This window comes from Cibotium barometz, chromosome 3 (genome assembly GCF_041138505.1).
Source record: "Cibotium barometz isolate CiBa-2024 chromosome 3, ASM4113850v1, whole genome shotgun sequence".
Classification (NCBI taxonomy): domain Eukaryota; kingdom Viridiplantae; phylum Streptophyta; class Polypodiopsida; order Cyatheales; family Cibotiaceae; genus Cibotium; species Cibotium barometz.
Window position 1 is genome coordinate 60,017,555 of NC_141048.1, and position 26,505 is coordinate 60,044,059.

At 45.0% G+C, this 26,505-nt stretch overlaps 1 protein-coding gene across 8 annotated transcripts in view; it reads left to right on the forward strand.

The window, feature by feature from the left end:
• Positions 1 to 948: 948 nt before the first annotated feature.
• The window catches only part of LOC147640337 (serine/threonine-protein kinase BLUS1-like), an 84,684-nt gene continuing 59,127 nt past the window's right edge, over positions 949 to 26,505 (forward strand). For 7 of the 8 annotated variants that reach the window (XR_015262826.1, XR_015262829.1, XR_015262825.1 and 4 more), the window contains exons 1-5: positions 966 to 1,540; positions 7,042 to 7,296; positions 25,956 to 26,080; positions 26,232 to 26,276; positions 26,402 to 26,483. Coding sequence is in view for 3 of the 8 variants with exons in the window: in XM_086779413.1 (XP_086635539.1) it covers positions 1,379 to 1,540; positions 7,042 to 7,296; positions 25,956 to 26,080; positions 26,232 to 26,276; positions 26,402 to 26,483 (669 nt within the window). In the remaining 5 variants the exon portion in view is untranslated. Of the gene's footprint in view, positions 1,541 to 7,041; positions 7,297 to 25,955; positions 26,081 to 26,231; positions 26,277 to 26,401; positions 26,484 to 26,505 lie in introns of all 8 variants that reach the window. The other variant, XM_086779405.1, reaches the window with a different exon arrangement.

Below are 26,505 nucleotides of genomic sequence, written 5' to 3' on the forward strand. Positions count from 1 at the left end.
ATAAGGACATGCTTTTTAACTAACTGGTTTTCTAGGCTAAATTTGCATATTTTGCCAGTATTTTAACTAAAAACTAGTAAATTTGAACCCTTTTTTGTAAGGGCTTGATATACTTCGATAAAAATACATTGAAATGCCGTTTTTGTGAAGCCTTGGACATCACTAGATGTAAAGTGGCCAAGAGTGCTATGGCAAAAAGAAGTCTCTCCCCTAGACAATGCAAGTATAGCTAAAGAAGGATTGAGTAATATTACTTTCCCCATACCATAATTTTAGGGTAAAAAGTGATGAATGATAAATCAAGTGGCTCATGAGCTAGAAGTCATCATGATCAATGAAGTGCATGCTTTCCATGCACATTTGAATACCACAGTAAGATAAGAAGTTAGATCAACTAGGCTCCATTTATTGAAGCAAGCGTCAAGAGGAAAATACACTAGGAAAATGGTGGGACTCAAGGGGACAAGTGCAAAACAAGCAAGTGTCTGCCATCGTGCAAAACAAGGAAGTGTCCGCCATTGCGTTATACAATAAGAAAATGGTGGGAGTTAATGGGACAAGTGCAGAACAAGCTTGATTTTCATTTCTTTACATTTCATGACTACACATAAGAGGCCTAGCTTAACGTCCCCATTATCATTAATCCTATATGTCAAAGTTCGATCTTTTGTGATGTGAATTACAATAAATTACTTTATAGAACTAAGTTTGAAGAAGTGAATGCTCTTACAAAGATGACATTTTTTATTTATATTCATACATATGGTCTATGACAATGTCCTATGTATCTAGGATGAGACAATACTTGTTTGATTATGTAATAACACCTTTCTTAACTTACGCAACAAATTATCTAATATACTGAGAGAAATGGTCGCTTGATTTTAATAATAAATATTTGCATTTACATTAAAAATTAAATTTTTTTTATAGGCCGTTAGTAATATCCTTTTGTTTTCCAATTATTTTTGCTTTGCAACAACACGAATTTTATTTGGCATGTTGTGGATTTATTTAAATAATTGATAATAATTATCAATCGGACACAGTCCCTCTGTCTGGCCTACAAACAGGAAAGTAAAGCTGAACATTTCTTAGGGTTTCAGAGCTCTCTGTAGCTCTGTTAGGGTTTCGAAGCTCTGTGCTCTCAAGGAAAACTAACAAAGAGGAGGGCTGATTAGGGCAGGAAATTAATTTTGGTAACATCACAGAAATGAGGAGCCGAAACAGGACGATTACTCTTATAATCGAGGTTTCTGCAGAGTTTCTTCAGTAAAGCTTTTGAGCAAACGACACAGAGAGAAAAAGGCTTCAATTTGTTCCATGGTGATGAACTGAAGGTGCCGCACTTGAGAAGCTTCTCGAAGTTACGGTAGCCATGGCTGAGAAGAGAGTTTTTCCGACACAGGCTGCAGAGTATGATCTACTTGAAGAGATTGGGCGTGGCGCTTGTGCAGTAGTTTATCGGGCCATCTGTAAGCCCTTGGACCAGTTGGTTGCCATCAAACGCATGGATTTGGAGGCCTGTAACTGCAACTTGGTGAGTTTCCATCATCACATCATTACCTACCATTTGCCATGATTCTGAGCTTTTAAATAGGAAGGCTAGGGTTAGATCCCAGCATCCAGCCATAGACCTATAGTGCCAAATGCTCGTGCAACAAAGCAAAGCCTTGGATCAGCAGGTGGTAGTCCTAGTCTTGTTACAACACGTTTTAGCTTTGGAGCAGCAAGTACAATGCCGCTCATCACTTAGGAGTCTAGATTCAGTCTAGATCTAGGTCATCATTGTAAATATTCATTCATGTACTTGATATATAGTAGACTAGGTAAATTTCTTCCCTTCTTTGTGCGTTTTCAATCTGTTGATCTTGATTAGTGTTTATTACCATTAATTGCAACATGTAATAAGCATGCTTCTCCGAAGCATATGACATCTTCTATTCAAGAGGCTCAAAATTCAAATGTAAACTTCTAATAACCAGCATGTCACGTGCAGACGCAATCTGGTGCCACATGGTTATGCATCTTACTTGCAGCCGCCTAAAGGTTGGGTATGGGCAGTTTGGAGCAGTTTTTGCAGCCCAACTGGTGCCTAGAAGTACTCAAGACATGCACCGGTCCAAATCTACTGACATTTTTAATGATATTGTTTGGTCAAAAAGGGCTGTCCCGATGAGCATATGACCAGCCTATTCAATGCCTATTTATAGGAAGATTCATGCTTATTCATAGATCTTTTGGTATGCGTTTGCAGCCACAGTTCCCCCAGGCATGAGATAAGACATTTCATCAGCAAATAGTCTCTTCCATGAGCGCTTATGTCATGTGTTAGTAGAAGTAAATAGTTCATGTATAACATCACCAAGTAATCATTGTTTGCATAGCATGTCAGTCTGGGATTCGATTTGGATTTGAGAAATTCATTGCACACAAGCATGTTTTGGCATTTAGGTCAAATCAGGTCTTACATTGTGTTATCGCAAAGTTGATTAGGGTTAATTTCTTTTGCTTAACGTTAATCGTCATTAATTATACTTCCACATAGTAGTCAGGTTACATTGGTATCAATGTAACATGCTTAAGAATGTGGAAGGGTGATTAATGATGATTAATGCTTAGCTATAGAGATTAACACTAATCACATGCACAATGACCCTTTACCTAACCTTCTTCTACTGTGTCATTATTGTGAGATGTGATTAGCACTAATATTTGAAGCTGAGTGCTAATCAGCAATCATGCTTCCCATAGTTAGCCAATTAGCATGTTAACAATGGTATTAGATGTCTTGCATTAGGTCATTCTTAGGTAGTTTTTGCATAAGTATACATGCATTGGGTTTGTAGACAAGCACATAGGTCATTGTGTTAGGGTTTTTGTAGCCAAGTCTATCACAGGTTGTGTTAGTCCATGCAAGGTTAGCTAGGTCATTGTTAATGAAGCAGCGGTGGTGGCACAAGCAAGAGAAGTTGATAAGAGCACCGCATTTGAAGGGGATTCCAAGGACAACAAGGGAAGCACAAATTGAGGTCATCCAAGGGATGCAAATATCCACATATACAAAGCCAACACCAGTCTCAGAATCAGTGGACGTTGGGCAAATATCGGAGGTGGTGGAAACACCAACAATTTCGGTGTACCTTTTTTAATCCCATATGGAGGTAGTTTTTGCATAAGTATACGTGTGTTAGGGTTTGTAGACAACCATGGCTCACAGGTTGTGTTAGTCCATCCATGTAGGGTTTGCTAACAAAGTAGTGGTGGCACAAGCAAGAGAACTTGATAAGAGCACCGCACTTGAAGGGGATTCCAAGGACATGCCAAGGACAACAAGGGAACCACAAATTGAGGTCAACCAAGGGATGCATCCGAATATGCAGGGCCAACGTCTTAGAACTAGTGGCGGATGTTGATAAAATTTCGGAGGTGGTGGAAACACCATAGCAAGATAATCAGCACGTTAACAAGGATTAGTAAGGAGATTAAGGGGAGCACACAAGAGCCATGGAAAACATATTTTTCATTATGATAAATAGTCCTTTTTATAGGAGAGGTCTTTTTTACAACGTGTGGGCATAGGGCTACCACATATGCCACATGTCAACATGTGCGAAGTGTCTCCAAGAGGTGTCACCTTTACACATCATTGCTTACATAAGACCCTTCTAAGGGGCCACACATAAATGAACCTACACACTAGCGGTTGTTCACACATACTAGAACCACTTTATTTAGGCCCTAGTTTACATACAAACAAGTGCTAGTTTACACAACCACCTAGCACCTTTTTATTCACCACACCCATTACACATTTTCACTACCGTGAATGTGAATATTCCCAATACACACGCTCCAGATTTATCCACATACAACTATGAATAATTCATATACACGGGCTGTCATCAAAAAGTCCCATGATAATGCCAAGAATATGTATATTCTGTGTGGATACTGGCCAACATACCTTATCCAATAGCCCACATAGCTGTCCAAAAACCCATATGGCTGAATCACAAGCCCATAAATTTGTCCTTACCCATAAACTTGTTCATGTACCCATATGGGTGAATCATAAAGCGGTAAAGCTATCCATGAACCCATATGGCTAAATCATAAGTCCATAAAACTGTCCATAAACCCATATGGTTGAATCATAAGTCCACAAAGCTGTCCATAAGCCAATGGCTGAGATACAATACCCCATGGCAATACCAACTGCCCAATGACTCAATTTTATGCCCACTGGCAATTCCAAGTGTCCAATGGCTGTCCATATATAACTGATGAAGAAGACAAATGACCAATGGCTGAAAATCACAACACAATGATTAAAGACCCTTGCCTTCAATATTTCTTTGCGATGGTAGTCTTTCAAAACAGTCCCCAACAGTAGGTATACTTCATGGGCAGCCTACGAGAGAGGGAGAGAAAGAGAGCAGCCATCATTACGGCAACCTGTAGCGGTGGTAGAGAGCCATAACCTTGGAGTAGAGTACCATCAAGAATAGAAAAAAGTTGCCAACATGGTAGAGGCTAGTTTGCAGCAATAGAGCGTGCTCAAATGAAGAGAGAGGGCTCCAATGTATAGATTTGGGGTTCTCATGAGCTAGAATGGAAAGTAAAAGCTATAATGACAAGTGGAGAGCTGAGGTGACAAGTGTGAGGCAACTTGTCTCACTTTGATCCACTGTCGTGCCACGTGTCAATTCAAGAGATGGTTCCCACCCATAAACTTCAGCTCTAAAAATATCTTAACTCGTAGACATACTGTCAAAGGTGCTTCAGCAAGTCCCTCCATTTGCTTAGCTTACGGATGTAAAGATGTGAATGGATTTTCCATTGGGGGTTGTCCAAAAATAGTAATCCTCCTACATTTTATGAATGTGATCCTTTGTATTCCAACTTATTAGAAATGTATGTGAGCACCATGTAGAACCATGTTTCAATACTACATCTCTCCCAAATCCTCGGGAGCTCGCCATACATGCTTTCCACTTGACACTTGAGCTTGAATGCTCATTTTTGTGTCCAAGGAACCATCTAGAGTGCCTAGACCAAGCTTTAGGCGCTAATCCCCCATTCCCAAAGCTTGTACTTTCCAAATATTTAGGCGTCCTAGAGTCCACTGTCTACCCCTTTCATACTGGAAATGTCGAGGTTGGTGATAAAGAATGTTAGGATTTTAGCTAGTTGGCTAACAATTTGGGAAGGGTCAAGCGGGTCAAGGCCAATAATATAATGCTTTGGGCAAGGATAAAGGATCAAGACCGAGAGGTAAAGTGCTTGAGGACGAGAAGTCCGAAGGAAAGCATTAACATGGCGGCATGAGAATACATGCCATCACTTGCAAGTTGTAAATGTGAATGCAAGACAACTGTCGAAGGAAGGCTGAGTTTGTGGGTAAAGCTGAGTAGGCTAGAGAGCACAATGGTGTGTATGCACATGGAAATGAATGATTGGGGAAAATATTCGGTGTGGATGAGCATGTTCACACATGGGCGCTTGAGTTATTAGTAGAGGGTTGGATCATATTCTTATGCCATGCTAGTATTTTCTTATTTTGGGTTTTGCTTGCTATCTCGAGGTCGTCTTCTTCTTTGATTGTGCATGACCATCGAAGGATTCAGACGAAGGTCCGAACATATGATAAGTATACTTGCCCATGAATGGTTTTAATCTTGTTATAATTTCCTTGGTTTACGGTAAGTCGTGTCATAATCCATCACTAAAATGTTTTGATTACTATGTGTTGAAATTTCTCACCAAAATGTGCAAGTTGACATATCTACTGCACCCTTTAAAGTTTGAATGATAACTTGCCCATTAAGCAGCTTGCATGTGTAGTATCTTACCTTTGTACCCATGTTGATGTAGACACTCCTGGGCCAGCTTATACAGCAGTCAAAACAATTGAAGAATGACATTAGCCTGCCCTTTTTTGGGAAAGGATGAGTTTGTGATTGCAATGAGAAAGGGTAACAGGCCATTACTGCACATTATAGTGATGGACAAGGAAGTGTTTTGACAAGAGGAAGAGCTCTTTGAAAGACACATCAGCGTTCTGTTGTAACGTCAACAGGTGGGCAGAAGAGATTGTGACCCAACACCTTGGCAAACTCTAAATGGTGATGCCAATGAGGTGATAGCTCAAGTGGAAGGTGTTTGCCTGGGTTCAAAACCCCCATTGGTGCTTCCTTGGCGGCGTCGCCTACGGGCGGATAATTAAGCGCCTACGGGCGGGGGCGCCTGTGGGCGTGTGGGTGGTGAAAAAATCGGTAACTATTGGGAGGATCTTGGGCCTAAGGCCTGTCGAAAAAAAAAATAAAAAAATAAAAATCTAAATGGCAATGGTGATAGGCAGTTCCTGAAAAAATTTTGCAGGCTGATTGGACAACTAAAAGTTTCGCTCCCCTCCGACCCACGACTGACAAATTCTGATCACTCAAAACTTACATTTTCATACAAAAGAAAAACACACCCTCACATATGCATTCATGATTCATGAAATGACCAGGTTAGGATAATTGTTGCCTTCTCCCATTGACTATTTGATATTAACCCACCTACTCATGACTCATCAGATTGAGAGCAGTTGATGGTTTCTCTCGTTGAATCTGGTGCTCTAAAATAAAAACAGCTGCGATTGTCATGAAAGTGGTAAGTTATTTTGAATATTTAGGGAGGGTTTAGTGGAACAGCATGGCATACACGTCCTTACATAGGGCATGACCCACTTGTTGTGTTCTTAGGTACAAAGAGAAGTGAGGGTTAGTATCTCAACATCAATTTTCATACAGGAATAACTGCACACAGACATGATTATTGTTTCTTACCTTGTTTGATTTTCTTTCTTGGCTGTTCACCAAAATCGTTCAATGTTTTGTCTTTCTTTCATAAGGAACAATAAAAAATGGTTCAATGTTTTGTCTTCTTTCATATAAAAAATGTGTATGCATGAAGCTCTATTTTTTATCATCAATTCTTTTAGAAGTCTGGCTTCCCGTGAGCTTGACAATGCTGGCTTGGCTTGTTGCACAGGAATCTGTCAGTAAAGAGGCTCAATTGATGAGTTTGATTGATCATCCGAATGTCATGAAAGCTTATTGTTCATTCAATGTTGATCATTTTCTATGGGTTGTTATGCCTTACATGGATGGCGGATCTTGTTTGCACATTATGAAAATATCCTATCCAGACGGGCTTGAGGAATCTGTAATCACGACAATCCTGAAGGAGACATTGAAGGGGCTTGATTATTTGCATCAGCAGCAGCAGATTCACCGAGATGTCAAGGTAGCTTGTTGGACTAGCATTTTGAGCTGCTCTTTTTTTTTTTTTTTTTGGGGGGGGGGGGTGTGGTCTCACTTGAATGGCTGGAGATGTGGAACGACTCAATTGGTGTGCACTATGAACCTTTGTTAGGGCCTATGGTAAGATGTTCTCATTAGCCTTATGCAGAGTGCATTAAACATAGATTGAAGAAGCTGATAAAGTGTAGCAACCAGCTTGTTGCTTTGGAGTGGCTGTATGACTATTTGTTTCAGATTACAAGATTTAGTTAGTCTAGAAACATAAGGGGAGAAGGATGGGTTGCAGGGGGAGAATTAGAGAGGGTTTTGGTGTTGAGGAGAAGGGGGAAAGGCTATGTGATCAAGGAGCGGTAGGGGGAAGAGAGAAGGAGAAGGCGAAAAAGAAGGTTGGGGGGTTTTTGGGGTGGGGGGCGCGGGGGAATAGAGCGAGTGTTTGAGATGGAAAAGGTGCTAGGGGTTTTGGAGACGAAGGTTGGAAAGTAGTTGGGCAAAAATTGAGAGGCAAAACTGGAAGATAGAGATTCAGACTAACATTTGTAATGAGTATCTAATGTGTATGGCATGCACAAATTGCATTCGTCTCTCTCTCTCTCTCTCTCTCTCTCTCTCTCTCTCTCGGCCAAATGGCTGAAGATAGAGAGGCCTCAGGTCATGATGCTCTCCCATATGATACGCAACAAACCATCAGTCCCACATGGTATTATCTTGGCAAAGTTTGCTGTAGCGTCCATGGTAGTAGAAACACTCTTCCAGATAGTCACATACATTCACAGTATGACCCCCTTTAGACTCCCGAGGCTGGCCCTATAGTCCTCCCAGCAACTAGCAGCAGATGGGCACGAGTCATGGTATAGCTGAGTATGCACTTGGTTCGCGAGGCAGGGACTCAGGATGCCCCCCCCCCCCACCAACTCGAGTATGACCCGGACTCCTGATTCATCAGGCTATCTCAGGATGATAGAAACTGGGTGATGAGATGTGATTTATTGGGACTATACATACACGATACGTGGATCACAACACATGAGCCACTCTCACACAAACGGAAGTACTACATAGATACTTTCATGAGGCTTATAGAGGGTAGTTTCTGTAATATGCATCATGGAAGCATGTTCTTGATTAATGCTAAGAAGATTAACACTAATCCTATGTTTAGCAAAGACACTGAAGAGAAGGAGAGAGAGACCTAATCTATTGTATATTGCCAAAACATGCTATATATACAATGATCTTGCTGATTCATAGCTTCATGATACATACCAAAGATCCGATGGGTCTCTTCTATGAGTTGTTGTCTATACTCGGCCATGATTTGTTCGTACTGGGCTTAGTGTTTTTGTTCCTTTTTGAATTGTTCTTGTTTCCTTTGTGTCGTTCTTCATCTTCCTGTTTCTGACGACTTTGCATAGTCTCATATGTCAGAGGGCAGCGGAAAGATGTAGACGAATAACAAAAACGCTAAAGCTCCAAGAGAGAGATGAGAGAAAACAACAAAACATTGATGCACTAAAACAAAGAGATGGATACAACCATTCCATAGGCGAGGAGTGGACTCCATAGGTAGAGGGCTGGAGGTGCTCACCAAATGATCAAGAAATGAGGATGAAAAGTGAGGAAGAGAGCAGCTGTAACTTGGTTGAACACAATGCTAATCAATACACTTAAATACACTAAGATTTGATGGACACATGCTCAATACAAGAAGTAATTTGCTGAATTGAGAAGAGATACACAATGAGCCAGAACGGCCGGCCCCTCCCTCAAATAAAGTACATAGTGTCATGGACATTTCTGACCAGATTTCCATACCAATGCATATGAATACATTATTGCAAACAAGTGGTTGTCGGTGTAGACTTGCAACTCACACCACCCTCTCAAGTGTCCATGTTTCCTACCATCTGCTCTCTATTGTTCCACCAACACATGGTAGCAACAATCTGCAAGAGAGCACGTAGGACAAGAGAACACTACATAGGGTATGTGCTCTTGTAATCCGGTTCCTCCCTCTTGCTACTTGCTTCCATATTTAAGCATTAAAGCTTACCAATTGCAAGTAGAGTCGATGACAGCGGAAGTCTTCACGATAGAAGTGCTTGGAGTGTTGAAATCTTCGATTTGTCGCAATTCTTCGTGACAAAAGTCTTCAAGAGGATGAAGGGAACCCTGGGAAAGCTTTCCCTATGGTTCAACTTGAGAAAGGAAGGCTGAAATTAGGGTTTTCAGTAAAAAAGACAATAAATTACAGCAAAAATGAGAGTTGTTTTACGGAATTTCAATCATTGGGAGTGTGTAGGAGAGTGAATAGCACCCGGAAACACTCTTGGAAGCTTGGGAAATACCCTAGCAAGCTTGGATATGGTGTTGGGAAGGAGAAAGTGCAGAAAATACAGCCCAAAAGCCCTCACGAAGGAGGCGCCTTCTTCTAGAGAGAGAGGGAAGAGTGAGGTGGTGAGTTGTCCACTCTAGGTGGCAGGCAAGTGCTTTGTGGAGCAAGCTAGTAAGGACACATGGCTGGTTACTTCCTTTGTACAAAGGGGATAAGGTCTGGGCGGTGGACATTTGTCCACCTCGGGACACCAGTCTGTGTGAACATCGGATTGGTCATAATTTATAAGTGGGTTTTGGTCGTCCAAAACTTAATGAAAGGATTGGATCTAGAAGAGGAGAGTTTGATGTCGGGATCCATGGGAGAAGTGATGGTCTTACAATCTGTCATCCTGAAAGCCTTTGGTAGCTCTAACATACCGTTGCTGAGAAATGAATATGCCATCTGAGCGTTGAAAAATCTCCTATCCAAGAAAGAAGTGAAGCAACCCAAGATCTGTCATCTCAAATTCCTTACCGAGGGCAACCTTTGTTTGAGCAATGTGTGCTGTATGGCTGTCTATGATGATCAAGTCATCTACATAGTGAATGATAAGAATAAACAACCCTTTCTTGGGAAAAATGTAGAAATTGGATTAGCGGCCGACCGCTTGAAACCCTTCTGTTGAAAGAATGCATCATATCTTCTCATACCAAGCCCTGGGGGCTTGTTTCAAACCATACAAGACCTTTTTCAGCCTGTAGACCATACTTTGGAGCTAGGTACCTAAAATCCCGGGGGCTGTTCCAGGTAAACTTCCTCCTTTAGCTCCCTGTTGAGGAATGCTGACTTGACATCCACCTGAAAGATGGGCCAATGAGTGTGTGTAGCGAGAGCAAGAACTGTCCGTATGGTCGCTATCCGAGCAGTCGGTGCAAAAGTATCATCAAAATCCATGGCAGCTTTCTAAGAATAGCCTTTGGCCATAAGCCTGGCCTTGTGCTTATCCAGAGTCCCATCTGATTTGTACTCGGTCTTATAGACCCATTTGACACCAATCACCTTCCGCTTTGTCGGTCTAGGAACCAACTCCCAAGTCTGATTCCGTTCAATAGAGCCAAGCTCCGCTTCCAAGTCGGTTTGGAAAGCGCCTCCCCAATATGAGTAGCGTTTGAGTCCTTCTGGATGCGTGACATCAATGCATAATTGCTGCATTAGTTCTCCTGAGATGATGTCGTGGTATGCAACCACTGTGATTGACGGGGACCCTTGCTGTAGGTGAAGGCAACTGTGTTACCCTCGAGTCGCGCAATGTCTGGTACAACCAATTGGGAATACGAGATCCCCCCTCGGAAGTTGAACCCTACTTCTGAGGTGTAGCCTGCTGTGGAGCATCCATTGATTCTCCTCCTCCTGATTAATGTCGGATGATTCCTCTGTCCGAGGTGCTTGAGGACGTGCTGGGTCAAGTCGAGGAAGAGGAACAGGAGGATCGAGCGGGGAACCAAGGAGAGGCTAAGGTAAATCAGCCTGTGAAGATAAAGAAACTGTTAGCATTCATCTCCTGTTTGTACCATAGTGCTCACAGAGGGCCTTTGTTGTGGGTGTGCCCGCCCAGGAGCTCCTATCATTTTTTCCCACGTTTTTCCTTATTTTTCTAGTTGTGGGGTAGATTTTGTGCTGGCTGACTCTACCTGACTAGGCCGATTTGCTATTTTTAACAGTCGTGGACATCCAGGGTGCTGTCAGTTGGTTTTAGGCTGGCCGATCAGCACTGAGGGGTGATATAAATATCACCCATTGCCCCCCCACACTTTATATTGGGTATTGTGTATCGGATCTTGTATATAGCGCAGAGGTCACACAGCTTCACTCTCTCTTCTGTTTTCTCTTCCACACATAGTTCAACGTTTTCCAGGCTGGTGGATCTCTTGCGTTTGCTCATCTTCATGTTGGTGTCTTGCTACGTTGTGCTCTCAGCAGTTTGTCTCATATCCGCTGTGTATTCCGACATGGTATCAAGACTTGAAGAGCTTGCGGGATTGCTGGTTTTTTGGTACTGATTGGAGATCTCCTGGGCTATTCGGGACTTGGAGATTGGGTAGAAGGCGGCCATCACCGTTGGATAGCCACCTTGCATATTAGTTGCAGCCTCTTCTTCATCTTTTTTCTCACCCACCCTCCCTTCACAAGACCAAAGTAACCCCCTCGAGATGGCAGACTTGCTTGAGATGGCTGAGAAGCACATGAAGATCCCTACTCTCCCCACGTTCCCCGTGGATCGACAGTTGGACGGGACCAACTACGGCATATGGAAGGTAATGATGGAGTCTTATGACTTGGCTGATTTCATTTTTGTTGGTGTTCCACGGCTGGAGTTGGAGGACAGGGAGTTGTTACCCTCTACTCGGAAAGAACGGGAGGCTCAGGCACAGTTGTGGGATCGTGTCAATGCTCGTGTGCGTTCTTTCATCTTTCTAAATTGCACACCATAGGTGATCAACCATATAAAGCATATGACGCTGGCCAGAGGGATTTGGCAGCATTTGGTTTCTCTGTACAACAGGGTATCACCCATGAAGAGGATCTCCTTGGAAGTACAGATGCGGGTGATGGATCCTGCAAAGTCATCGACGATGCGGGAGCACATCAATAAGTTGCAAGCTCTTGAGTAGGAGGTTCTTCAGGCTGGGAAGGAGATATCTTCAGAAGACATGGCCATTACTTTGCTATCTCATTTGACCTCTCAGTACTCAGCATTTTACTCCTCTTTGATCACTAGTGGCAGGCTCAACACCATTACATGGGAGGAGCTTGTGCCTATGGTCTTGGACTAGGAAGAGCATTTTTCGAACCCTCCACAAGGCGGAGGTTCTGAGGCCTTGATTGGCCAGCGGTCGCAAGGCCGTAGTAAGGGCAAAGGGAAGTCTTCACAAGAGAAGTCTTCTGAGCAGGAGCCTGACATGGATCGTGATGCCTTGAAGGCAAAGAGAACCTGTAACAATTGTGGCAAGAAAGGCCATTATTGGAGAAGATGTCCTAAGCGGCTCATCGAGAAGGGTGATGATCCCTCAGCAGTAACCGTGAAGACCTGTCACGTGCATCCCGCACTTGGATGCCGCGTAGACATTTCTGTACAGAAGGTGCAGGACCTGGGATGGTGAACGGGTCCCATGTGAGCCCAGTCCGGGACGAGTCAGCCAGGGATCCATCTCAGTCGTCCGAGGTCAGGTGTGCATTGTCTTGCACATGAGTCCAAGGCCAGGTGTGCACTGTCCTGCACATGAAACCCACACCCATGCACAGGGCGGCCCAGCAGCCTGGCACTGTCCCAGCAGGCATGCGCAGAGTGGCCAGCAGCTTGCATAATGTGAAAGCATTTTATTAAAAAAGACCTAGTCGTGAGGCTTTTATAAAGCTGGCCGACTGGATGATAAGGGGAGTATAAATACTCTAGCCAAGAAACAATGAAGGCATCTCATAATTCACCAAGTGCTCAAGCAAACAAGGGCCAGGACAGCCAAGAAATTGCTAACACAAAGGGGTGAAAGACTGAAGGTCAAGGGCAGGATTTTCCAGCCAAGAAAAGGTCAAGTTTCTGTATTTGTTTTTAGTTTTACATCATTCTAATAAAGCAAATACACCATCCGTGGTGGGGGCCCTACAGAGGGTAATTGGGACCCAATACTGTGTCCTCTCCATCTCCCCCTTCTCTCTCTATTTTCTGCACATCTCCTTTCAGTTTGTGTGTTAATTCCGTCGCGAAAAGAGTGCTGATTTCTGAGTTTTGAAGTACCGATCCTTCTCTGAAGTTTCCGCATATTACAGTGGTATCAGAGCCTACTTCAAGGACAAAGATTCAGCAAAGAAAACCAGAAAATTTTTTCGCTCGTGTGGTTGGTTTTTAGACGCCGGTGGACTACCCCTTTCGGAGTGACTCCTGTCCCTCGAAGGACGGTTGGTTTTTAGCCTCCGAAAGCCTCCGGAAGTCTCCCACACAGATAGTGAATGGTCAGATTGCGTTCCGGAAAGGAATTGCATTTTCCCGCTATGGCGAGCTTTGGCGACGAGAGCGAACCAGAACCATGGGACCAGAGTGCACCAGGTAGCCCAGCGAGGGCACCCGGCTTGAGTGTCACAGACATGTTCCAGCAGATGATGCGAGCAATCGCAGACCAGACAACCAAGTTGGATGAGCAGAAGGCGCGGATTTTGGCTCTGGAGGAGCATTCTCGCTCTCCAGCGTCGCGTTTTCCATCTCCTCCTCCCTCTCCTTCCGTATCCCAGATACCAGATCCTCGTCACAGGGACCCTCTCGCGGGGTCACAGCCGCAACCAAGCTCCTTGCTTGAGATGCAGATGCGTGCATTGGAGATTCGACAACGAGAAGACGACGCCATGCGACGAGTGGAACACGAGCGTTACCTCAGAGCTTTGGACGCCAGATTGACACCGGCGGCGCCCTCGAATCATTTTCCCGAAGAAATGAATTTCAGTAAGTAAAATGGTAAACTCGATCCCACTACTCTTTATTCATGGTTACATCAATTTGAAGCTTATTTTGCTGCAGTTAGGAAAACAGATACTGACAAAGTGATCTTAGCTAGTTGGTACTTGGAAGGTGAGGCCATTCCTTGGTGGACTCAGTGGACTCATGCCCACACCAGAGTAGGTATGGCAGCTTATGTGTGGGACGAGTTCGTCCGCGACCTTAAGTAGCGGTTTCTACCGCCCCACTACCTTGAGCGACTCGAAGACGAGTTCAGGGGAGCGCGTCAGAACGCGCAACCAGTCCTTCAGTTTGCCAATAAAATTTCGACCTTGTGTCTGCAATTAGGCTTATCTGATACGGACAAGAAAGGGCAGTTTTTGTATGGCCTGGACACGCAAATCCAATGGGAGGTGCGTATGTTTAGGCCAGCCACCTTTGAGGACGCACTCTCGCTTGCGCAGAGTGCAGAAATGAAACACAATGGTGGCAAGCCCAAGACTTCCCAGCCGGCTTCTCCCAAGGCTAACACCTTGGGGGGCAAAAGCCAGAACCAGACGGGGTCTTCTTCAGGACAGAGCCCGGGAGCCTCTGGCTCCAAGAACTCGAACAATGCGTCTAAGCTTACTCCAGACCAGAAAGCGGAGGCAGGCAAGACAGGTGGCAAGTTGAGTGTTGAGGAGCTTTCCCAGTACAAGAAGGAGGGTAGATGTTTCTTTTGTCACACAAAAGGACATACTTCTCGGGATTGTCCGAAGAAGTCTCCAAAGGCCGCCGCCGCCTCCACAGCTTCCGTGGTGAGCACAGCTCCCACACAGACCCCAGTGGCTACCCCTAGTTCTTCAATCCCCGGTGCTTCAGTTGGAGCAATTATTAGCCGGGAGCTCGAAGATAAGCAGAAGGGCGCCCATGACCAGGAGTATGAGCGCAACGAATTGCTCAAGTCCTTTGGCTACATAGGTGGCCAGAGAGTCGTTGTCTTGTTTGACAACGGCAGCACGGAGGATGTGGTCACACGGAACAGGCCGCTAGGCGTGCCCGTTTCGAGCTGACTCCGGTGGACAAACAGGTTGAGGGTTTTAGCACAGGTATGACAACGAGCGTCAAGTATGAAGCTCTAGGTGCTAAGTTAGTGATTCAGGGCATAGAATTTGTGCGTGACTTTATGGTTGCCCCTCTTGTAGGAGCAGACATAATTTTGGGTATCCAGTGGTTTCACAAGTTTCTTCCTGATGTCAAGTGGGACAAGCACACGTTCCAGATCGATCGGAATGTGTCAAACACCCCGGTGACCATTAAGTGTGAGCCAGGTATTCCAAACTTTCCGCTCATAACTCACTTGCAGGCTAAGCGAGCAGTCAGGAAAGGCGCACAGTGTGCGATGATTTACATCCAGACAGCCCAGACGGTGGCCAGTGCTTCCGAGAAGTACTCGGTTCTCCATGAAAAGTTCCAGGAAATTTTTTTCGGGACAGTCTCCCTCCCGAGCTCCCCCCGTCCAGACCGGAGGATCACAAGATTGACCTCCTCCCAGGCTCGGAACCCCCGAGCAAGTTTCCGTATCGCCTTTCTAAGGCAATGGAATCAGAGTTGGACCGCCAACTCCAAGAATTGTTGCAAGCTGGCTTCATCCGCCCCAGCGATCTTGTTTGTCAAGAAGAAAGATGGGTCTTCTCGGTTGTGTGTCGATTATCGTGCACTCAACAAGCTGACTATCAAGAGCAGATTCTCGATGCCTCGAATTGACTATATTCTCGAGAGGTTGAATGGAGCAAAGGTGTTCTCAAAACTGGATTTAAAGAGTGGGTACCACCAGGTACGGATTGTTGAGGGGGACATCCCCAAGACAGCCTTCCGTACAGAACGGGCCCACTATGAATTTGTGGTCATGCCATTTGGATTGACGAACGCCCCAGCTACATTTAACCGCATGATGATGCGTATTTTCCGGGAGTTGATTGGAGAGAGTGTGTTCATATTTTTGGACGACATACTCATATTTTCAGCTACAGTTGAGCAGCATGACATTGATGTGGAGAAAGTCCTTAAGTTGCTGGAAAGCAACGAGCTCTATGTCAATGAAAAGAAGTCAGAATTTTATCTGTTCCAGGTACACTACTTGGGATATATAATTAGTGCCAAAGGCATTCGACTTGATCCGGCTAAAGTGGCCGAGATTGTTAACTGGGAAGTACCTCAGACCGCTTATGACATTAGATCATTTGTGGGTATATGCCAGGCATATTCCACCCACATTGACAAGTTTTTTGATCTCTCGGCAGACCTCACCGATCTGCTAAAGGGAGTGAAAACAAGAAGGCAAAAGATTCAAATGACTCCACGAGCGTTGGAGGCATTCCAGAACCTCAAGGTGGCTTTGTCAGAAGCGCCTTGTTTAGCCCTTGCCTCGTGGGACGAACCATTTCAAGTGATCACCGATGCGAGTAACATCGCAATTGGAGGTGTATTGCAACAGAATGGTCATCCAGTAGCTTACATGTCTCGTAAGTTACTGCCCGCCGCCGAGAAGAACTACTCAGTCTATGATCGTGAACTCCTAGCAGTTATACAGGCCTTGAAACATTGGAAACATTTCCTGTATGGCCGTGACTTTGAGGTTGGCATTGACCATCAGGCATTGCGCTGGATTCAGACGATGCCAAGTGCACAGTGGAGTGATCGACAACACCGCTGGAGTCAGATATTCCAGCAGTTCGGCGGTATGATTGAGTACCTTCCAGGAAAGGCCAATCCAGTGGCCGATGCTTTGAGCAGGAAGGGACAAGTATCTGCGATTCTGACCACTAGACTTGACCTTGTTGGTACAGGACTAGAAGACATGAAGCACACGTACGCGGATTTCGAGGAATTCGGTACACAGTGGGAACAGGCATTGGATGCCACAGGACCATGCCATTTTCTGATACGCGATGGTTGGCTTATGTGTCATGAAATCATTCCGGGCAGCTCTTCTCCATGATGCCCATGACGCCATTACAGGTGGTAATAGGGGCATGAATTCGACTCTGGAGAAATTAGAACGGCAATACTATTGGCCAAAGATGAGGCGTGATGTGTTTACATATGTACAGCGCTGTGACATTTGTCAAAAGGTGAAAGCTCCTCGTGGAAAGAAGATAGGGTTGTTACAGCCTTTGCCAATTCATGAGGGTCCTTTCCAGGACATTTCGATGGACTTTGTCACAAATCTGCCTCCCAGTCCGAGTAAGCGTAATACGCAGTGTTTAACTATTGTTGATAGGTTCAGCAAATTTGTTATGCTTATTCCTTGCAGGGCCAATGTGACCGCCGAGGATGTTGCCCTGCTATTCATTCGGCATTGGTACCCGATTGGCGGGATTCCTAGGACCATAGTGTCAGACCGAGATGCCAAGTTTACCAGTCATTTTTGGAGGGCATTGTTTGATAATTTTGGTACTAAGTTGAATTTTTCCAGTGCATTCCACCCACAGACAGATGGCCAGACAGAGATATACAACCAGTTGGCCTTTGATGTGCTGAAGTGTTATGTCCACGATCAGCAAGGTAAGTGGGAATCGTTTTTGCCTTTAGTTCAAGCTGTTTTGAATGACTCTTTTTCTTCAGCTATTGGCAGGACTCCATATGAGGCAGCGTTTGGAAGGCCTTTCCAGTCGTTGTTAACCAGGACTTTGTCTTCAGTACCGGAGGCGAACAGAGTGACGGAGTCTTACCAGGAGATCCTCGAGTCCGTTAAAGACAGATTGGCTAAAGCGCAAGAGGCCTACACTCGACAGGCCAATAAAGACCGAAGGGACATGAAGTTTTCGGAAGGGGATTGGGTGTATCTTCGGACTATGAAGCAAAGATTGAAGTATGTGGGCAAGCGATGCCCAAAGTTGTCTTTCAGGAGCTTCGGACCATTTCCTATCCGGAAAAAGATTAATGAGGTGTCTATGCAGTTAAAGCTACCTCCGAGTTGGACTATGCACGATGTATTTCATGTCAGTTGGTTAAAGCCATATGCAGGGCCACCCCCTTCAGAGGTCAAAGACGAAGCGGAACCAGACATTATTGATGAAGCAGAAGTAATGGTTCCAGAACAGATCCTTCTGCACCGTTTCAAGCTTGGATCAGGCCGAAGACTACGACAGTTCCTCACGAAGTTTCAGGACCGAGGAACTCATGAAGTGGTATGGCTCGACAAAGAATTTTTCGAAGACTATCCGGCATTATTGACGGATTATTTGGAGGCTATGCAGCTTCCGTCAAGTTAAGCAGAAGGGGATGTCACGTGCATCCCGCACTTGGATGCCACGTAGACATTTCTGTACAGAAGGTGCAGGATCTGGGATGGTGAACTGGTCCCATGTGAGCCCAGTCCGGGACGAGTCAGCCAAGGATCCATCTCAGTCGTCCGAGGTCAGGTGTGCATTGTCTTGCACATGAGTCCAAGGTCAGGTGTGCACTGTCCTGCACATGAAACAGTGCCAGTCCGCGCTGTGAGTCTCCCTCTGGAATGATGTCAGATGTTCTGTGTATCTAGTTTGCAACTGGATGCCAGACCTCTGTGGGCATGTAGGTTTGCATGTAGAGATGGGGCCAGCCCATAGGGCTACCCCAGTGCGAAGATTTGCACTCTTAGTGTGGGCATGGGGGAGATGTAGAACCACCCCCAAGGGGCCAGGAGGGCCCAGGCTGTGCCCACCAGCTATGGCATGGGCTGGAAGGGCTGTCGGCCAGCCCTAGTGCTTCTGGACAGGTAGCCGACAGGGCTAAAAGCCCTACCCAGCAGGTCGGCCAGGTGTAGGGGGCAGTCCCACACCCATGCACAGGGCGGCCCAGCAGCCTGGCACTGTCCCAGCAGGCATGCGCAGAGTGGCCAGCAGCTTGCATAATGTGAAAGCATTTTATTAAAAAAGACCTAGTCGTGAGGCTTTTATAAAGCTGGCCGACTGGATGATAAGGGGAGTATTTAGCCAAGAAACAATGAAGGCATCTCATAATTCACCAAGTGCTCAAGCAAACAAGGGCCAGGACAGCCAAGAAATTGCTAACGCAAAGGGGTGAAAGATTGAAGGTCAAGGGCAGGATTTTCCAGCCAAGAAAAGGTCAAGTTTCTGTATTTGTTTTCAGTTTTACATCATTCTAATAAAGCAAATACACCATCCGTGGTGGGGGCCCTACAGAGGGTAATTGGGACCCAATACTGTGTCCTCTCCATCTCCCCCTTCTCTCTCTATTTTCTGCACATCTCCTTTCAGTTTGTGCGTTAATTCCGTCGCAAAAAGAGTGCTGATTTCTGAGTTTTGAAGTACCGATCCTTCTCCGAAGTTTCCGCATATTACAAGACCCCAGCTTTTGTTCACTTGGAGATTATGGACACCGGTGTTTCATCTTCTTTGAGCAGGAAAGCTGTTGGACTCACTGCTCTACGGACACTCGGGATTGGATTCTTGATAGTGGTGCTTCCAAGCACATGACTCCTTCGCGAGAGTTATTATAGGATCTTCGGAGGCACGCAGGTCACATCCTGATTGGTGACTAGTCTAGGTTAGAGATTATTCCCGATGGCAAAGGGGGGAAGCATTCCTCCTAGGTTCTTTTTGTCCCATCTCTTGGTTTTCATCTGTTGTCAGTACTTGAGGTTTGCAAGACTGGTGTACGGGTGGAGTTTGAGGAGCATTTTGTTGCTCTTTGGTACAAAGCGACATGCCAGGTTGTATGGGAAGGCGGAGTGGAGAATGGGATTTACAAACTCTTAGCACTCTCTCTTACAAGTTCTCAGTTGGGTGATGTGTGACAGTTTCGTCATGACCACTTGAATGTGGATATGCTGCAGCAGGCTTTTTGAGACCAAATGGTGGATGGCTTGACGGATATTGGCAGTAGTAGGCGGGAACATTCCAGTTCTTGCGTTCGTCAGTCAGAGGAGCCTTTACAGGTGAACTATGCTCTGTTGTCTCGTATCAGTCTCGGGACGAAGAGCCTCTTGCAGTTGAGGAAGCTCTTTCCTAGGAGACTTGTAGGAAAGCCAAGCAAGTGGCAGATGGTGACTTGCAGGTGGAGGAGGATGTTGAAAAGCCTCCAAGCTTTGAGGTTCCGGGGTCAGAGGGGGTGGTTTACAGGTTCCGGAAGGCCTTGTATGGTCTTCTGCAGGGTCCCAGGACTTGGCATACCAACGTTACAGTTGATGATCCTTATGAGCAGGTTGATGCCTCTTTGTTTTGGAAGTGGTTTGGTTCATTGATTTGGTTGCTGAATACCAAATTGAACTTGAGCTTCCCAGTGGGGCTGTTGAGCTCATTTCTCTGCAAATGCCTTTGAAGACTCATTGGGACGCAGGATTATGGATCTTGCGGTTTCTGCAGCATACGAAGGATCTTGGACTCTGCTGTGATCCTTGAAGGGAAACGACGGATGAAGTCAGACTCCATGGTTGGAGTGACTCAGATTGGGGGGGAGATGCAGACACAAGGAGATTTACATCAGGCTACAGTTTTATCCTCGGCTCAGGAGCTGTTTCATGGAGTAGCAAGAGGTAGCCAACTATTGCCTTGTCGTCTACAGAGGCAGAGTATCGGGCTGCTTGTGGTGCTGCTTGCGAGATGGTGCGGTTGTAGAGGTTACCTGGCGAGATTGGGTTTCCACAGGAGGAACCCAAAGTCATCTAGAGTCACTTTGTCCGTGAGAAGTTTTTTGTTGATGACATCTTGCTAGAGTTTTGTTCGATGGAGGACAATGCAGTAGACCTCTTCACGAAGTCTCTACCTCAGGCTATGCTCCGGCGGCACTCCAGCTCACTGGGGTTGGTTCCACATCCAGGAGTTGAGAGGGGTGTTAGCAATCATCTCGTGTTTGTACCATAGTGCTCACAGAGGGCCTTTGTTGTGGGTGTGCCCGCCCAAGAGCTCCTATCATTTTTTCCATGTTTTTCCTTATTTTTCTAGTCGTAGGGCAGATTTTGTGCTGGCCGACTCTACCTGTCCAAGCCGATTGGATGATGCTGGCCGACTTGCTATTTTTAGCAGTCGTGGACATCCAAAGTGCTGTTGGCTGCATTTAGGCTGGCCGACCAGCATTGAGGGGCCCTTGCCCCCCCACACTTTATATTGGGTATTGTGCACCGGATCTTGTATATAGTGTAGAGTTCACACAACTTTAGTTTCTCTTCTGTGTTTTCTCTTCCACACACAGTTCAGCGTTTTCCAGTCTGGTGGATCTCTTGCGTTTGCTCATCTTCATGTTGGTGTCTTGCTACGTTGTGCTCTCAGCAGTTTGTCTTATTTCCGCTGCGTATTCCGACAGAAATCCCCTCCACAATGGAAGACGAAGTCTCATGAACCACCGCATCTCTTCCAACGATGATCTTCGAAGTTGTAGGACTGTACAGCAGATAACCTTTGGATTCTGAGCTGTAACCAACCAAAATATGATGCTTGGACTCAGTGTCTAGCTTCCCCCTATCACCATCAGGTACATGTACAAATGCATCTGACCCAAAAACGTGAAAGTGTGAAACCGAGGGTTTTCTTCCTAGGTCGGCTTGAAAGGGGGTCCGTCCTGGAACAGTAGTAGTAGGGAACCGATTGAGAATGTAAATAGCAGTAGCAACTGTCTCCGCCCAAAGCTCTGGAGGAAGACTCCGATGTTCCAACGTTATCCGAGCCATCTCAATCACCGTTCGGTTTTTCCTCTCCATCATGCCATCCTCTAAAGGAGTACCTGTGTCACGTGCATCTCGCACTTGGATGCCACGTGGACATATCTTACAGCAGGTGCAAGACTTGGAGTGAAAACTTGGTCCCTTGTGAGCCCTAGTCTGGGACGAGTCAACCAAGGTTTCACTCTAAGCGTCCAAGGTAAGGTGTACAAGTCCCGTACATGGTCTTCGTTAGGTGTGCAAGTCCTGCACATGAAGCAATGCTAGTCCATAATCACCTTTGGAATGATGATAGGTGTTTTTTGTGATTGGCTTGTAGCCTGTTACCAAGTATTTGAGGAACAATATGTAGTTGGACGAGTTAGCCAGGGTTTCACTCTAAGCGTCCAAAGTCAGGTGTACAGGTCCCGTACATGGTCTTGGTCAAGTGTGCAAGTCCCACACATGAAACAGTGCTAGTCCATACTGTGAGTCACCCTCAGGAATGATGACAGGTGTTTCTGGTGATCCGCTTGTATCCCGTTCCTAAGCATCTGAGGAACAACATGTAGTTGCATGTAGGAATTGCATCAATGTCGGGGGAACCCTACACTTTGGGCTAGCTAGATTTTGCCTAGAAAGTCCCTTAGCATGATAGGCTAGCCCTATTAGGGCATAGGCTTGATGGTGAGCCTATAAGAGTCAAGGGGGCCACCTGGCCAGCCCCTAGGGGGCAAGGACTGGCTGTCGACCAGGCCTAGATGGCCCGGGCAGCCAGTCAGCCAGCCCCGATGGCCAGGCCAGCCAGTTGGCTAGCCCATGGGCAGCCAAGGCAGTAGGCGGCCAGGGTGCCCAGCAGCCAGCCCAGCCATGCGCAGGCTGGACAGCCTAGCCAGAGGCGGCCAATCAACAAATAGAAAGGCGGCCAGTTTATAGGTGTGAAAAGCGCCTATTAAAAGGCTGATAAACAAGTCGTGGAGCAACATATAAACAGGCCGACTGCTAACTAGCAACCACCGACCAGCATCCTGAGGTCTATTAAAGCATGGGCAAGAATCTCATTTGTTTATCTTACAATTCACACGGAGCTGCAGAATTCCAAGGGCTAGAACAACCAAGGGGAACTCTAAAGCCAAGATGAAGGTGGAAGGGTAAGAGTCAGAAGATTTACAGATTTGCATCATTCTAACAAATACACCATCCGTGGTGGGGGCCCTACATAGGGTATTCGGGACCCAATACTGTGTCCGAGTCTCTCTCTCTCTCTCTCTCTCTCACACACACACACACACACACACACACACTTTTTCTTTTGTTTCTTTTCTTCCGATGACCGGAAGAACACAGTTCTATTATTTTTTGTCTCATAGGCCGCCGACTTTGGCCTCTCGTAGACGTTAAAACTTAATATATCTTTCTTTCTTTCTTTCTTTCTCTCTCTATTTCTGCACATGCGTTATCTTCATCACGAAAGATTACTGAATTCCGTCCATTGAAGTACCGATTCTATTCATCAAGCTTCTGCATGTTACATTGATATTAGAGCCTTCTACTTCAAGTGTGAAGATTCAGCCAGAAAACCAGATTTTTTTTTTCCACTTGTGTGGTTGGTTTCTAGACTCCGGAGGACCACTCCTTTCCGTTCGACTTCCGTCCCTCGAAGGATGGTTGGTTTTTAGTCTCCGGAAGCCTCCAAAAAGTCTCCCACATGCAGTGGATGGTTTTGTTGCAGTCCGGAAAGGATGTGCATATTTCCACTATATTGTCTAGGTAGCATCGACTAGCTGGTGTTTGTACAGCTTCCATTATGAGGAGTAGCCATGGTTGAGATCACCGTATTCACTTAGGATGGTTAGTCAAGAGACCACATGATTTAAAGATTTGGCATAATGCTAAATAGGCTACATTTAAGAGTGAGAACATGGTCCCTACATAATGCTAAATAGGCTACATTTAAGAGTGAGAACATGGTCCCTACATTGAGCCTGTAGAATTTACTCTTGGACTATGTGTCTTGACATAGTAAAAGAAAACAGGGCCTAAAGGATGTGGAAGCTGGGGATTTGTTACGGATCCAATTGGTCATAGTGGCTGGCATGTAATTTGAGACTAGGCTTATACCTAGGGCAGCCTGTGAAGAGACAGAGTATTTGAGTGTGCGGCTTTGTGATCTATTGTATCATATCAGTAATACAATATTCTTCTATATCTCTGTTATTGTGCAATTTAAGTTTTATTTTTTTTGCGCGGTGAACGATCCTACTTTTTGTGGAGTTCTCTTGCATACACTGTACGTTGTATCTTCTTACGAGCAAGACTCATGTAATGGGCTGGGCTTGAGAAATTTTTGTGTAGAAGGGATGAAAAGCAAAAAGGCAGCCTCTAGTCGAAGATTTACTTTCTAGGTTGAATCTACTGCATGCAAGGAAAAGTTGTCAAAAGGATTTTGGAATGCAAATGCAAACCATGCTTGATAAGATGTCTTTTCGCTTGGGACACCTCACTAATGCATATGGTGAGTCCCACCCTCATTTTTTCACTTAAGGGTACTTTTTGCCAAGGGAACTTTCAAAAGGAAGTAGGTGATATATTCTTAGGTACACAGTGGTAATATTAGTGTTTGTATCATGCTTGGACAAGGAATCATTTTAGCTTGCCCTACGTATTTGTCAAGACTTTAGTAAAGTTGTTACGCAGCTGGATAACTTGAAGATTTAGATGAGCACTTTGAGGACATGTTGGATATCAATGCTCCACCCTCATCATGATTGACTGTGCAGGTACCGGCTAGCTCTACATTGTAAGGCCCCCTGTATGAGCGAGAAGCCATTGTGCTGTAGAGCAACACGAACACCTGGCAGAACCTGATTCGGGTGTTGGGATGAGGCCATATGTTGCAGGATGGTTAAGAAACGGTTTAGGTAGGCTCGGCAGCTTGCCAAGTATGTTACATGTAAGTGCAGGTTGATATACGCATATTGGACCGCACCAAGGGTAGAAGGAGTTCTTCCCAACACACATTATCCATAGGTTGTGGGCCCGAACAGGCGTGAGATGATCTCGGATGGGTCTAGAAGCTGCACCAAAACCCACAGACTTTTGATTATCCTAGTTGGGTGATGTGGTCAGTTGGGTCCGGTTTGACTTAATGTAGGGTGGGGAACATAGGTTTATTCGACTATTACATACAAACAGGTTCGGCAGCTTTCATCATATTCAGATTATCAGTTTTGAGATCTACGTTCACTGCTTCGAACACTGTTCATTGACAGTTCATACAATTCTCTATATCAGTGTCTTTGTGCACTGTTCATTGACAGTACATACGATTCTCTATATCAGTGTCTTTTTGGATCACCATCTAAGCCATCACAAGAGTGCACGGGTGGAATCCAGTTGCCATCAAGTTTTAAGATCAGTAATTTGAAATCATTCTCCATCTCTTCTTTCTAAGTTCTTGTTCTATGAAGGTCTTGCTATTTGTGTTTATGCACAAGTTGTAATTTCTTATAGACAGTTTGTGTCACATGCATTCAAGACTATTTTTGATTATGAAGTTGCCTATGAGCAACAAGATTCTATTTTTGGTGCTAGTCATATATGCAAGTTTACCAACATATATTTTTGATTCAAAGCAAAAGAGTTCCATGGCATGTTTGGATTCAAGACTTTCCATCCTTGTACTCATATTGCCATTCGAGTTTGATGGAAAGCTAGGATGTCAATTGGGCATCAGTCGGTATGGGCAGTGTAAGAGTTCATCCAGGTATTGGTTCTCATCGTAATGATAGTGACTTATCCCAAGTATTTAATTCCTTTGGTTTTGATCTTGGGCTATTATTTGAAGCATTTAGTGGAGTTGTTAGAGTTTACGTCAAAAAGTGAAGTTTGGAGTTCAAACTTGAGCTTACAGGTAGAGAAATAATTTTAGGATCATCTACTGTGCATTTACTCAATGTGGTCTTCCTGAATCTTGTCCTGTGATCAATGAACCGGCCAAATGCTTTTAATACATTGTATTGTGAAAGGGAGAAGTCCACTTGGTTATGTAAAGGCATTTCATCTCCCATATCCATGGGCTTGCTACTAATAACTGAAAGATAAACTAGGTACCACGTCACACTGTTCTTTTTTGGTTTCCAAAAATCATCGCTGTGAGTGCAAGTGCAGAAAAAGTTCTTTTAGGTAAAGCAAGTTGTTCATGTGACTTTGATGTGGCAGGCTGGAAACATACTTATAGATGCAAATGGTGCTGTAAAATTGGGCGATTTTGGAACATCAGCCTGCATGTTCAGTAGGGGGGATGGACAGCGATCCAGAAACACATTTACTGGCACACCTTGCTGGTAAATTTTTTTTCCTGAAGAACTCATATTGTTTCTGTTTGATTATGCAGAGAATGAAGATTGGATCTATATGTCAAGTGCTAAGTTAACTACAGTTATTGTATCAACACATCCTCATGTTTTTTTAAACGAACGGTTATTAATTTTGTAGGATGGCACCAGAGGTAATGGAGCAGACGCATGGCTATGATTTCAGGTGTATATTGTTAGCCTGTTAGACTTCATGACTTCTTTGTTTGGGGGGGGGGGGGGGGGAGTTTTTAACACCATTACACAAATTTAGATGTCTTTTACTCTGAATACTGCCTAACTTCTGTGCAGAGCTGACATATGGTCATTTGGAATAACAGCTCTGGAACTGGCTCATGGTCATGCACCGTTCTCAAAGTACCCTCCCATGAAGGTTAGATGACAACTTTTCTTTT